Source organism: Plectropomus leopardus, chromosome 22, assembly GCF_026936395.1.
Source record: "Plectropomus leopardus strain MGB_pleo_1.0 chromosome 22, ASM2693639v1, whole genome shotgun sequence".
NCBI classification, from domain to species: Eukaryota; Metazoa; Chordata; class Actinopteri; order Perciformes; family Serranidae; genus Plectropomus; species Plectropomus leopardus.
Genome location: NC_142197.1, coordinates 25789155 through 25803449, shown reverse-complemented (window position 1 = coordinate 25803449; position 14295 = coordinate 25789155). Strand labels below are relative to the sequence as shown.

Sequence of the window (14295 nt, the reverse complement as noted above, 5' to 3'; positions counted from 1 at the left end):
AAAGGACGGCCAAAACAGAGACAAGACGATGTGTTTTCAAATTTAGCCAACTTTGAGTGAATGTCGTCTCAATGCGCCTGTTTGAAACCATTCAGCCACCAATTAATCACCTGCTGCTTCTCATTCACCCTTAGTGGAGAGCATCCCTCCGCTCAGTTCCACTCTTTACCTTCTCCCTTCATGTCTGACAGATGAAAAGCAGAGCACAGAGGAAGTGCCACATTGCGCTGAACCTCGCCATCCGAGCTGGCAGTACAGCAAAGTGTCCAAACAACCTTTCCCCAAACACTCGCCCATTCCAGCTTGCCCTAATTGGTTGCAAATGCCTTTTAGGATGAGCCAGTGATGGCCGTGAGCAGTTTGCATACACGAGGCTCAGACTCCTTAATTCCAACATGATTGTTATTTTTCCCTTTTTTAAAAATACTTTCCATAAGATAAAGATGAATTCTGGCTGTGTTTACATTCATGTAGCCAGAATTAACCCTTTGAAACCTGCTGTAACGTCCCTTTTCTTGTGCTGCTTTCACACAATTTTTACAAGTATTTCAAACATAGGAAAAACCTCAATGAGCCACTTGGTAAGAAATGTTTCACAAAGTGTAAGAAAATAGAATAAGAAATTTAATTTAAAAACTCTAGGGAGAAATGTGCAGGGAAAAAGAGAAAAGTTAGTTAGAAAACCTTACCCCTTTGAAAACTGGAAAGACATCATAGTTCTTGTGCTGCTTCTTGAAGCCTTCATAAGTATTTAAAGCTTTAAACCTCGAGCAAATTGGTTTGATTTCTTTTGAAAACATAGGATAAAAAGCAATGAGCAACTTGCAAGGGATAAGTAATTTGGAAAATTATTTTTTATAGATATTGAAAAATCTCTAAAAGTAAACCGTATTGAAAATAAACAAATGTTTGTTTACAGAATTACTATAATTTTTAAGCACTTTTTTCAGTTCATCACTTCATTTCTTTTTTATTTAAAGTGTCACACTTTTTTTTTGTTTGTTTGTTTTTTGGTGCTTTTTTGTACTTTTTTGTTTTGTTTTACTAATTTCCTGCAAATTTTGGGGTGATTTCTTCTTTAGTTGCTCATTACCTTCTTCCTGTTGTTTTGTTTTGTTTTGTTTTATTTTGTTTTGTTTTGTTTTGTTTTGTTTTGTTTTGTTTTGTTTTGTTTTGTTTTGTTTTGTTTTGTTTTGTTTTGTTTTGTTTTGTTTTGTTTTGTTTTATTCAAAGGGATCAGGTCAAGTTGCCCAGGTTTTAAAGGCATAATTACATATTTTAAATTATATTTTAAATTATTACAGAACTATTATGATTTTGCACTTTTTCCAGGGCTTGTTTGCCTTGTTTGCCTTTCTTTTTAATGTTTTTGGTGCTAATTTTTGGGTATATTTCTGGTACTTTTTACAAATATATTGTAATTGTTTTGTGTCATTTCTTCTTCTGTTGCTCATTGCCTTCTTCCGATTTTTTGAAAGAAATCAAACCAATTTGCTTATGTTTAAAATGGTTAAAGCAGGTCAGTTTTATGAAGCTTTTAAAGAGGCTCTGCTCAATGTTTCATAGTATTTCATGCGAAGAGTTGTTATTAATCTTCTAATGTAACTCTTGTGAGGATGTGTGATGGGTGTATTCCTGTAAACCGCGGTCATGCTGGCACAGTCCTTCAGGCACAGAGACAGCGTTCCTCTGTCACAGAGCTGATGTGTGCTGGCCTGTGTAATTGGCTTCTGGTAAACATGTCTGTGGTGCTTCATGGTGCAGAATGTGGCATTGATTTGGCATTTGTCATGATGGTTTCTAACCAAGTGAAACCTCTCAGATGAGGATCTTTTCATGTTTATGTTTGCCTGCTTTTGGACTTTTCAAAGCGTTCATACTGGATCCAGAGTCACGATGTTAATCATCAGAGTGGAAGTGTTTTGTGGATAGATGTTCTCTGTGAACAGTGTGTTGGATTGTGTTTGTGTTGCTTTTTTATGCATGTGTTATTGTGTGTTGGTGACTGTGCGTGCTTTGTGTTTTTCAAGTGTTTGTATATGCTCAGTGTCCAGGTCTGGGTTATGTCCACATGCAGGATATGAAGGCCAGCTCTGTGTGTTTGTGTCGTCCGTCGCCGCTGTGTGCCAGCTTCTTATTCCTGCTTAGAACCATCGGCCTCCACCCAACTGGTGTCACTGGTCACTTCCAGAGAAACTGTGATCTAAACAAACAATGTCCAGACTCACATGTCACTGCTGATCTGTTGGACCTTGAGTTTCATTTGAATTTCTGCTTTAGTCACACCAGGGAGACACACTGTCACAGGCAGGTTTCCATTAACTCTCAAACTGCACATATTGAAATTGTGAATATACACCGAATGGAAACACGCCAGTTAAAAAAAACCCCAAAACAATTTATTGCAAAGAAAAAAAAAAAAATAGTTTTAAAGGTGGAATATAAGGCGATTCTTTTCTAGGTCACATGATGCTATGGCTATGTGCTTGTCAGTAGAACTGGCTCCCTCATGATGCTGCAGGAGCTGCAAGAGCTGTTATTGCATCACATAACTCTTCAAAAGTTGAGCGGATCATCTGGAAGTTTTGAATTCACGATTCCTCTGTGAAATCATGGACTACACCTCCCAGAAATACCTCATATGTGGCCGCTCCCATGATAAGGGGCTTGCCTTTCCATTATGGCTCCATAACACGCCTATATGGTCTTGGATTGGAAATAATGACAGCTAGTGTGGTGGCTGCAAAAGAAACAAAGCTGCTAATGTTTTTAACATCCATCACCATGCTTCTTGGAATGTTATCACCAGAGGAGAAGTCAGAGAACATCACTCAATTACTCATCACAGTCATCTCCACATTGTGTTTTATTGACTTAAAAATATATTTTTATATATTTATAAATAAATAAATATATAAATATAAAACTATTACTTAAGGTTTGCAAAAATCTGTAATGAAAACCTGCCTACACTGACCATGTTTCCTATTTTTTCCTTGAAACTCTGATTGCTGCCTGGAATACATTTGTTGGTTTGTTTTTCCACCAAAAGAGGAGCCACGTTTTACCACAGAGGTTTAAGAAGTTGGTTGGGGTTGCTTGTAGGCATACAAAGTGCTGGACTTTACTGATTAACGCTAATACACTAAAAGGTAATATATGCAGTTCTGGAGAAAGATAGTTGATTGTTGAGTCTTATTCCCAGGTCACCTTTTGCAGCTTGATGATTTGCTGCCGGACAGCATCATCTTAGAATGTGGCCAGGCAAAAACATTTGCAGTGTTAATATACGCTGCCGGATGGTGGGATGTCCCTGCATTGTTTTCCGTGTGCTTTGTTTTCTAAACAAAATGACGTGCAGCGTAATCCCACCATGTGCTTGTGTTCAGCGGCATCCCGGAACATAAACAGCAGGTACAGCAGGATTCCTACAACAACATGGAAGTCCATTTCCACTTTCATGCAAAGTGGCGACATTTGACGACGCGGGATGAGCACGTGTTGGACAGGCAGACGAGCAGTCTTTTAAGCTAGCGGGTTTGTAATTGGAATGTTGACACACAGCAGCTGTGGTGTAAAATAAAATGAGGAAGACAAAGTGGGAGGCAGGATGAGAGAAAAGGATGGGACAATGAACAGTCCCATCTAGAGTTAATCCCACCTCTTGGCACAAGGAAGAGACTAAGAGAAAGCAAAATGGTCCATGGAAAGATCCAGCAGAACGTCTGGTTGCCGGAATGATTAAGTTCAGGCAGATACCTGCACTGTGTCATCCTCAGCACAGAGGGGGGAGGGGGAGGAGGATGTGGGCTGGGGTCTTCCTCGCTGCCTGGCGGATCTCCTGCTGTTCACACGGAGGGGGAGGACTGTTTGTTTAAATGGCTCCGCATGGCAACCACTTGTGAGCTGCTCCTGTGAAAGCCTGCGCTGGCTCAGCATGCAGGTGGGGGTTGGTGGGCGGGAAGGGGGGGGCATCACTAGACAATTAAACACCGGCTGACACCTTCCTGTCCCTCTTCACCACTACACCCAACCGCCCCCCTCACCCTTACCTATGTATCCCCCATTACTGTGCTGTAATGCTGCTGACTTCATTAATTCCGTAGCAGCGAAACTTGTAAGTAATCCACTAGAACAGGGATCCTCAATTTACTGTGATTCAGGACCACTTTTGCAAAATGACAGCGGGCCAGGGGCCAGTTGCAGCAGCCGCATATATTTTTTAAGGACTTTAGGACATTTCTTGGATTTTAGGACATTTCTTGGATTTTAGGACTTTAAGGGTCTTGGACCTATGTCAGGGGTGGGGGAGGATCCTCCCTTGGAACTTTTTTGATAAACTAGCTCTATTTTTATCCTGTTTTATGCACTCTGCCTCACTTTGTTTGTTGTATACTAAAAGTGCATACTCATATATACTAAAAGTGCAAAGTTTCTTTGGTAAATTAGAAAAATAGTTGGGGGCCCACCTGGCACCCTGTCATTGGCCAGATTTGGCCCATGGGCTGTAACTTGACTATCACTGCATTAGACTAAACTGGTGTCATCATCATCATTATCCTCATCATCATATGCTGGCGGCCGTGCTGCCTCATATCTCAGTCTTTTTGTCATCTCTCTGCCTGTTCTAACACACTGTAATAATACTGTCATCAGCCACTTTATTTTGCCGCTGCTCTGACTGATGTCCTGACATGAGAAACTTCAATCTGCAATCTTGAAAGTTTCGAAGGCACTCAGCAGAGCAGATACTGCAAAAAAGGGAAGATGACACAAATTAAAAGACGTTCGGGGACTGACTGGGGGGACTGTTTGGGGGCTGTTCTTTGTGAAATCAGTCATTTTCCATTTCCAACTGTGTTGCGAAAAAATTGAATTTAATTCAGAAAGTATTTTTTTGCCATCACTTTTTCGAAACGAAAACATTCCACCTTAGGGCTCCAAAGTGCATCAAAGATGCATTAGATATAAAACAAATCATGTGTCCATTGATAGGATGAATGGTGGAACATTATGCACGGCTGTCAAGAAAACACTCAATAATTGATAACCTTTGAGCAAGACCAGTTGCAGGTTTCTGTTTGCAATGAGAAATGACCTTACTGTGGAAGTATGATTTTGTATTAATATATTGATGTTAATGGTTCCTTTATTGACTCTAAACAAACTTCAGTTACTTATAATGCTGATCTATACACACACTCACAGATACACATATCCAATAGACACACACACATAACACACAACAACTGGAGTTTCTCTCCCCACAGATCTCACTCTGCCTTGTTATTTACTCCTCTTCTCCAGGGGTTATGTTTTTGTTGTTGTTGTTGTTTTAATTTTACAGTTGATACTATGATTTTGTTTTAATATATTATTGTTAATTTTTTCTTTATTGACACCAAATAATCTTGAATTACTTATACAGCAGATCTGTAATACCAATGCGTTCTCATCCCAAGTCGTCACAAGTTGCCACTTTGCAGTGGACTTCAGCATCTACATATTTCCCTCTAAGTATCCTTCTGCGTCTTCTTTTTACATTCAAGGATGCTGCCAACGTGACGTCAACACAAGCATGTGGTAGGATGATGCTGTATGTGGTTATGTTTTGGAACAAAAGCAACCAATGCAAAGACACCAACAAAAGCACATGTGGGCATGAATGGTTAGGATAAAGGGAAAGGAGGCACATGGTAAGGTGTGGGAAAACCCAGTACATTCATAAAGGAAGTGAACATTTGTTTACCCCATCCATCGCCCCTCCTGCCTGCCCTATAGGTGCTCTTGCGCATATATTACTTAGTTAGCGGCAGTGTTTCAACCTGATGCTGTCCTGCCACATTTTGTGTGGACACGTCAGCTTCAGTCCGGCTGCATTAAACCCCACCACGACTGGCTCTGTCCAGCCACATTATCACATGATGCTGTCCAACGGCCTGTAATGCAGATGCCAAAGGTGGCATGTGGCATCGCAATCTTACACCAAAAGCACTGTCAAAGCAATGGTACCTTACAAGTATAATAATATAATATAATCATACATACACACATGAAAAACACTTGTTTATAGGTAAACAGATATGAGATGTGAGATTTGTTTGTATATGTATATATATATATATATATATATATATATATATATATATATATACACACCCCAATAATTGAATTACCTATTTTAATTGGATACTGTTATTCATGTGATCAGTTGTTAATTTCATTCACAGTGTTTGACTGTAATCGTGCTTTGGCAGCACAAGCCTGGTGAATTGAATTGAATGGAATTGAATGAATGCCAGCGACCAACAAGCCTCTGTCCTCTGACTGTGTACACTATGTACAGACAGCAGCAGCAATGATAATGTAACAAACTCTAAAGATCAGTAACGCAACAACCTTTCTCTTCCAGACATGGATGAGTGTGAGAACGACTACAATGGGGGCTGTGTGCACGAATGCATCAACATACCTGGAAACTACAGGTGCACCTGCTACGATGGATTCATGCTGGCCCACGATGGACACAACTGCCTTGGTAAGAGCAGTCAGAAAAACACACTCCACCTCTTTCTGTGTAGTTCTGATAAAGCTGCAGCAGGTACACATCTGGAAAAAGCAAAATGGGTAAAATGGACAGAATTTGAAAATATGTCATCCTCCTGCAGCTCTCCCCTCTCTGTCCTAATTCCCTCCCACCAGATGACAATGCCCATTGTAGTTACCAAAAAATTCAGCCAGCAAAAAATACCCCGGCACTGGGTGTGACAGTGTCAGTGCCTGGTCTAACCTGTGGAATGGCAGGAACAGGAAGTTTGCAGATCTGGCGGCAAGTTGGAGCTGTCTGCTCCTCTGGTGCCGGCTGGATTCAAATTGCTGCCGCTGCTGGCTGGAGGACAGTCTCTGGAGCTGCTGCCTGCTCTCTCTTAGGTAAGGTGGTGTGTAGTGACAGGGAGCGAGGCCGAGGACACACTGTGACTCGAGGCTTTAGCTAATATTAGCTACATAAACATGAAGTTGAAGTTGTAACCTTGAGCCTTTGGGGCTGGTTAGCAGTTGGAAGAAACCTCAGGAAGATCCCTCTTCGAGGACAGACAGACGTGCAATAGCTGTCGTAAATAACAATTAAATTACAATAATGACAAAAAAGAAAGAGAAAGAGAGAGGGGAATAGAGAGGGACAGAGAGAGAGACGGAGAGAGGGGAGAGATGCACAGCAATAACAGGAACAATAGCATGTCACATTACAATAGTGATAGGTGTAAAATTACTAAATGCACTCTATGATAGCATGTGATGTCACAGCCACAAACTGTATATAAAGATGTTCAAAGTGACAGTTTCCCCCAAAGTGTAACTTTACAATCTGGATTGCCCCCTGGTGTCTGTCTGCAGTATAGGTCATAAAGCCCGCCCCTCCATGTTACTGAATGGACATAGGCTAAAAGCTAAAAACTCAAAGTACACGCCAAAGATGGTTTCTGTCACTGAAGGTAGTTTTCATCACCCTGATGTTTGTTCAAGTGTTGGTTTTTATGATATGTTTGGTTTTAATGAGTTATTCAGTTATACTAAAGGTTTTTTTCCATTATGATTGACAGCTGTGATAGCCAATCTGTGCACTTGCAATCAATGGAGCTGCTTGCGATTGGTCTGACAGGTGTTTGGCAGATATCGCTATTGTGCCGTCTCCAGCTCAGAATGACTTCACCAGTGCAAAATGTCAGCGTCTGTATTAGGGATATTTTAGCCTCGCTTAAGCGAAGCAGGGGGTAAGTGGGGTCCTGTCATCCAACTTTATATACAGTATATGGTCACAACAAACACATGAAAGCCCATTTTTTGGGGCAGATCAGCCGGCGTACACTGGATGTTGCTGGTGAGTGTTGTGCTTTTATCAGTGTTTCATGCTTGTTGGTAATCTGCCAAGCAGCAGCAAAGAAATTAAGCTAATACGCAAAGAGAGTCAATTCCCACAGACACCCATGTTTAAATGCCCGATTTTTCAGCAGAAATGAACATGTTTACAGCTTGGTATAACAAAACCGTCTTGGTCTTTATGGCTAATTTCAAACCCATGACAACTGTACAGGGTGAATTTTTATATAACTCACCTGTTTACATTCGAGTGTCCATGGCTTTATCTAGTCTTCACTATACACCCATGGCTACTCTCACCTGGATATGAGTGTTCAGAACCGTGTGTACTTTGACTACACTTTGAATCATTTTAAGGCACGTCCTCGCCACATTTCTTTTCCTATACCTTACTGTAGTAACTTCACTTGCCAAAACCCTTACTGCTGTAAATCTACGTTAATTACATAACTGTACATCAAGGACATTACACATCATTCGTGGGGTGTTAATTCCTAGGATATCATACATACCGTGTTGAGGATTGCCAAAGTCTCCAGTCACAGACTAGATTTTCTTAAGTCTAAAAAACGGAAGCCAAGAGAAAATACAGAAGTCTACTTTTCTCTCAGCCCACTTGAATTACAATATGCTAAAAGTTATTGAATGGATATTTGCCCAAAATTAAACTGCCTACCCCAGCTTTAACAGGCTTGAAGAAATTAATACACATAACGCTTGATGCTTGGATGGACAAAATGACGGCAGGGACTTTTTACAAAGTAATGTCTTGTTCTAAGACGTGATATTGGTCCAAATTAGAGCCCATTACTGTGTTCTTGTTGTTTCCTGTTGATCTTGATGAATGGTGAATCGTTGAAGCCTGTGGGAAGTCTGCCATGTGTCGAAACGTTCATCTATTATAAGTGTGTATCTGTGAGTGTCTGAGTGTTTTTGGGTGTGTTTTTGCATCTGATTCAGTGTGTGATGTGAATAGGTATATCTGTCTGAGTGTGCTTAAGAGAGTATGCTTAAGGGTGCGTGTGTGTGTGTGTTTGTATGTGTGTGTGTGTGTGTGTGTGTGTGTGTGTGTGTGTGTGTGTGTGTGTCCCTCCCTGTAAGCCCGCCTGGCTCAGCTTGCCTTTCTCCGGAGAGTCTCTCTGTCATCGTTTGGAGGGTTTCCATGATCTGTGCTGTTTTGTGCTTGTTCCTGTTGGGAGGGCGGTTGGGGTTGAAGAGTTCTCCTACAGATATCTGGCTGCGTTTTATTACTGACAGATCCAGCCCATTTAGCCCCAGCACTGCCATATTGACTTAGCGTAAGTCAGTGTAATGTTTTTTCTGCCCAGTGCAACACGTACTTCTGCAGGGATGTGCTCAAACACATTTCATCCTGTCAGCGCTCGGCTGCTGAATGATGAGAGCAAAATCAAATCAGAAACATAAAAAACATGTCGTTGTGGATGCCTGGGTGTCTTTGGTGGGATATGTTTTGGCATTTCTAAGTGCTGCAGCTCATTCTTTGAGCCTTTAGAGAGATTGAATGAGAGATTGAGCTCTAAAAGCAGCAGCCAGCGGTGCTGAGTAGCTGCTGAGTTGTGGATTCTGCTTTCAGACAGCTGATATAGAGCAGAGGCAAAGATGCCCTGCCACCACAATTCAAATCTTCCTCCATGCACAAACATGGCCAAAGATGCTCAATGAAAATACTATTAAAAATCGATCCCCACATTGAGGTTCCAACTTGCATCCGTAGTTTCTATTGGATAAGTAACAGTTTAAAACATTGGCTGCTCTAATACAGTAATGTTTTACAGACTGTCATGTGTCATGTAAAAAACAAAGTTCCTTTGCACAGCAATTCCAAGCACTGCAAAAAATAAGTCAAGTCAAACTTTATTTGAGTACGTTTAAAAACAACTGCAGTGGGTCGGTGGGTGGTCAGTGGATAAAGCAGGCGCCCCATATATGAAGGTAGTGTCCTTGCTGCAGCAGCTGCGGGTTCGATTCCGGCTTGTGTTCCTTTGGTGCATGTTATCCCCTCTTACTCCCCCTTTCACGCTAGCGATCTCCTGTCCTATCTAATAAAGGCAAAACAATCTTTTAAAAAAAACAACTGCAGTCACCAACATGCTAAATAGATAAATAAAGAAACAATCAACAATAAAAACAGACGAGAACAAAAAACTTAATAAGCCACTTTTACGCCAAAATTAATGTGTGTGTACGTGGGTTTTTTAAACAGGGGTAAACCCGCTAAAAATAGGCTTTTGACTGCTTTCCAATTACCAGTAGAGCAGAGCTGTGTGCATGGCACTGCAGCACACGAGTATACCTTGATATGTGTGTGTCTGTGTGTGTCTGTGTGTGTGTGTGGGTGGGTGAGTTTTTTGGTGTGTCACGTTTGACATCGTGGACAGGGCAGAGAACAGGTTAACTGTAGACTGCAGCATGGACAGAGATCAAAGAAAACTTTACAGTTTTCCCTTCTCTTACATATCGCTCATTTATTCAGTCTCTCTTTCGAAATCGTTGCAGACTGATTTGTTTTTTTTAAGTGGAGACACACAGTGGTGGCACATCATTGTGTTTTGCGGCCTAAGAAGTAAAAACTGGCGTGTTCACCTGGGTGTTGTGTTTCTATCAGTGCCAATCGGAGCCAGAGCAGTGGGAAAGGGGCAGTATGAAGCACAGCGGGAAAGCCGACTACAGCAGGCAGAAATTGCTTGGTTGTAAATGTACACACTGTTCTGTTGTTTCAAGAAAGACCTGTGAGCCTATACTTTAACCCTTTGAAACCTGGAGCGGCATCACTTTTCTTGTGCTGCTTTCAGACGCCTTTCACAAGTATTAATTATTTGAATCTCGAGCAAATTTCTTTCAGAAACATGGGGAAAAGGCAATGAGCAACTTTGTAAGAAATGTTCCACAAAATGTAAAAAAAAAAATGGTGGATTTAGACTGTTTTTTCAAAAAAGCTAGAAAACATACTACATTTATTATAAATAATAATTACATATTGAACCTTTTAAAACCTGGATCAACATCAGTTTTCTTGTGCTGTATTCAGTTGTCTTTCACTAGTATTTAAACCTCCAAAAGTCCACAAAAAATGGTTTAATTACTTTCAGAAACATTGGAAAAAACATTATGACCAACTTGGCAAAAAAATGTTCCACAAACTGCAAAAACGGTTGACAAGAATTATAGTTCTCTAAATTATATATTTAAAATCATGTTACAGAAAACAGAAAGATATCTATTTATTTTTTATAGCATATAATTGGAGTATTTCTTTTTCCTTTTTTGTTTTGCTTATTATTAGGTAGTTGTCATGTAATGTTTTACTGATTTCTTACAAAATTTTAGGCCATTTCTTGTAAAGTTGCTCATCGCCCTTTTCCCAGGATTTTGAAAGAAATCAAGCGATTTACCTAGGTTTCAAATAGTTAAAACTTTGTCACAGAATTCTAATTATTTTTAAGCATTTTTCCAAGTTTGCCGTTCTTTTTTGTTTTGTTTGGTTTTCAACAATTTTTCAGGTAATTTTCATGTACGTTTTACTATTTGTTGCAAATTTTTGGTTATTTCTTCTTTTGTTGCCCATTGCCTATTTGGATTAACTCTAATTTCATAACAAAAGTATATATATTGTTTTGCAGATGAGGCAATGTAATACAGTAGGAAAGTAGAAATGTACAAAATCTTATACAAATAATACAATTAGTACAATTAGACAAAATTATGCTAAAAATTGTTATTATTAATTTTAGAAAATTTTCTTGTACATTTTACAAAATTCTTGCAAATTTTTGGGTTCTTCAAAGAGTTTCAAAAAGTTAAGCCTTAACATTATTCCAATGAAATATGAAAGTTTAAATTTCCATCATGAAAAACATTAGCCTAAAGGAAAAGAAATGAGCTTCTCAGGACCCAAAGCTTCTGTTTACTTCCATAAAGTTTTTTTGCAGCCAGCAACTAGTGATCATTAGAGGAAGTTCAGTTACAGACTTTTAGCCAAGGCTGCTCAGTCCCACACTGAAGCTGCTGTGTAAAATGGGATCATAGTGAGAGACATGATGGAAACAGCAGTAAAAATGAAAGGCTGGTTGTTAAAGAAACAAACATTTGCCAGTTTTCCATGTTGCAGCAGTGTGTTGAAGGGACACTGTCTCTGTAATTGTGTCTTACAGTGTTTTGTGCTGTTTATTTCCTGCCAGCTCGTCTGTAAACAGGCCCTGACTGTCTGCAGCCGTTAGCTTGCTGGTTAGCCGCCGTGGCCTTCTATGTGTTGTGGTGGAACGAAGAGGAGAGGGCGTGAGGTTGGCGGGATCTCAACCACACGTGTACGTCCCACTAATTCAAACGATGCAGAGTGAGTCATGTGAGAGCTGTCATCACCTGCTCTTTACAGCCCGGAGAGAGGAAGCCGGCCCACGCCTCCCTGATGCCCTTTATTACATGTTCACTGGATGCAGCCTTAATGAACTGCTGCTAATTAAAAGCGGGTTACTGAGTTCAAACGAGGCAGTAAAGCGTAAAATCAGACGCAAGATCTTTGGGATCCTAACAGAAGCTAGAACATGCCTCTGACTCGTCTTTTCTCTTTCTTTTGCTTTTTCATTTAACTCTTTGTCATATCTTTTTCTCATTTGGTGGAGCTCATCTCTTCTCTTCTTACTGTTATGTATTTCCTTCCTCCTTTTCTCTCCTCTGTTCTTTTAAGTTGCCTCTTCTCTGCCCTCTGTTTTCTCTTTTGGTTTCACCCTTTTATTCATTCATTCTTCTCTTCTCTCCATTTCCATTCCTTTTTTTTCTTTAGTTTTTCTTGTTCTAATGTTTGTCGTTCTTTTCTGCTTTCCATTCTTCTTCATTCACTCCATTCATTTTTGCCTCCATCCTTCCTTATGTCCTTCTTTCTGCGTATGTCCTTTCTTCCTGTTCTTGTCTTTTATTCCTCTCCTCCTCCTCCTTTTCACTTTTGTTTCTTTTCCATTCCCCTTCAGTCTCCTCTCCTCTCGTCTCCTCTTTTGTCCTGTTATTCTTTAATGATAAAGTTCTGCTCTATTTGTTGTCTTTATTTGCTTTCTGCCCCCCCTTTTGTCTCCTGTCTCCCCTCCTCCTCACTGTCTCTATATTTCTCTGTGTCTCACAGTATGCCATGCTCCTCCTGTTTTTCCATCTTCTCTCAGTGTATTTGTCTTTTTTCCTTCTTTGTTCTCTAATCCTCTTCCTGTCTGTCTGCTGACCTTGTACTAACTGTCCTCTAATTATCTTAATAGCTGTCTGCTGTCCTTTACTTTGTCTTAAATCTATTTGTCAGATGGTTCGCTGAATGTTCGTACGAGACGTTTACCATCATCAGGTCACAGTAGCTGAGCTGTAGGGTGTCACTGTTCATGGCAGTGGTATAAAGAGAGGTTTATAAGCTTGACATTCGTGGCATTCATCTAAAATTCATGTTTCAGTATAATCAGCTAATTACAGTATTAGAGAAAAGTTTTACAGTTTTGAACCTCTCTGCAAAAAGTATATTGTAAGGCAGCCCACTGTTTACTTCTTTCAGTTGCTTCGGTTTTTTATTGTTTACTTATTTGACTGATCTGTGTTTTTTTTCCCGATGTGTACATTGCTTTGTGGTTTTCATGCCTCTGCGGTGGCGATGTCCTGAGGCATTATGTCTTCGCTCCACCCGTCTGTCCCTCCTATTCCCCTGACCACAATGGCTCAGGAACGCCTTGAGGGAATTTCTTTGAAATTTAGCGTAAACATCTACCTTTTCAGAGGATGAACTGAATAGATTTTGCAGAAATGGGTCAAAGGTTAAGGTCACTGTGACCTCTGTATCATTCTTGTGAATAGCTCAAGAGCAGGTTGAAAGAGTGTTTTTGCAATTTGACATAAATGTTCAAGTGGTCTCAGGGCTGAAGTGATTAGATTTTGGTGATCATAAATCAAAGGTCAAGGTCACACTGACCTTGCATTCATCTCATTCTTGAGAACGCAATATCTAAAGAACACCTTGAGGTATGTTTTTTTCAAATTTGACAAAGACATTCATAACGATAAACTGATTTGCTGAAGAATTTGCTGGTCAAAGGTGAAGGTAACCTTGACTGTGGATGTGTGTCATTCTTGTGGATGTGATATGTCAAGAACGCCTTGATTTTGTCAGAGACATGGATGTAGACTGTATTATGTGTAGTCTGACTTGTGTGTGCAAGCACTTGGTGGTATTTCTAATTTTTTATTCTATATTTATGATCTAACTGTTGCAGTACTTTGCCTTTGATTTAAGTTTTTTTATACCTTTCATGAATTTTTACAAAAGTATACATTGTATGGTGGTATTGGTCTGAATGAATTAAGTGTTTTCTGTGAAATGTGGCACCAAAAGAGGAAGCAGCGTCCTGCTGGTCCTCCTTCAGCTCGCTGCCG

At 40.1% G+C, this 14295-nt stretch overlaps 1 protein-coding gene across 2 annotated transcripts in view; it reads left to right on the top strand.

Moving 5' to 3' along the window:
- scube1 (signal peptide, CUB domain, EGF-like 1) overlaps positions 1-14295 on the top strand; it is a 153640-nt gene that overhangs the window by 25163 nt on the left and 114182 nt on the right. For both annotated transcript variants that reach the window (XM_042511140.2, XM_042511141.2), the window contains exon 3: positions 6413-6538. In XM_042511140.2, coding sequence (XP_042367074.1) covers positions 6413-6538 — 126 coding nt within the window. The remainder of the gene's footprint in view (positions 1-6412; positions 6539-14295) is intronic.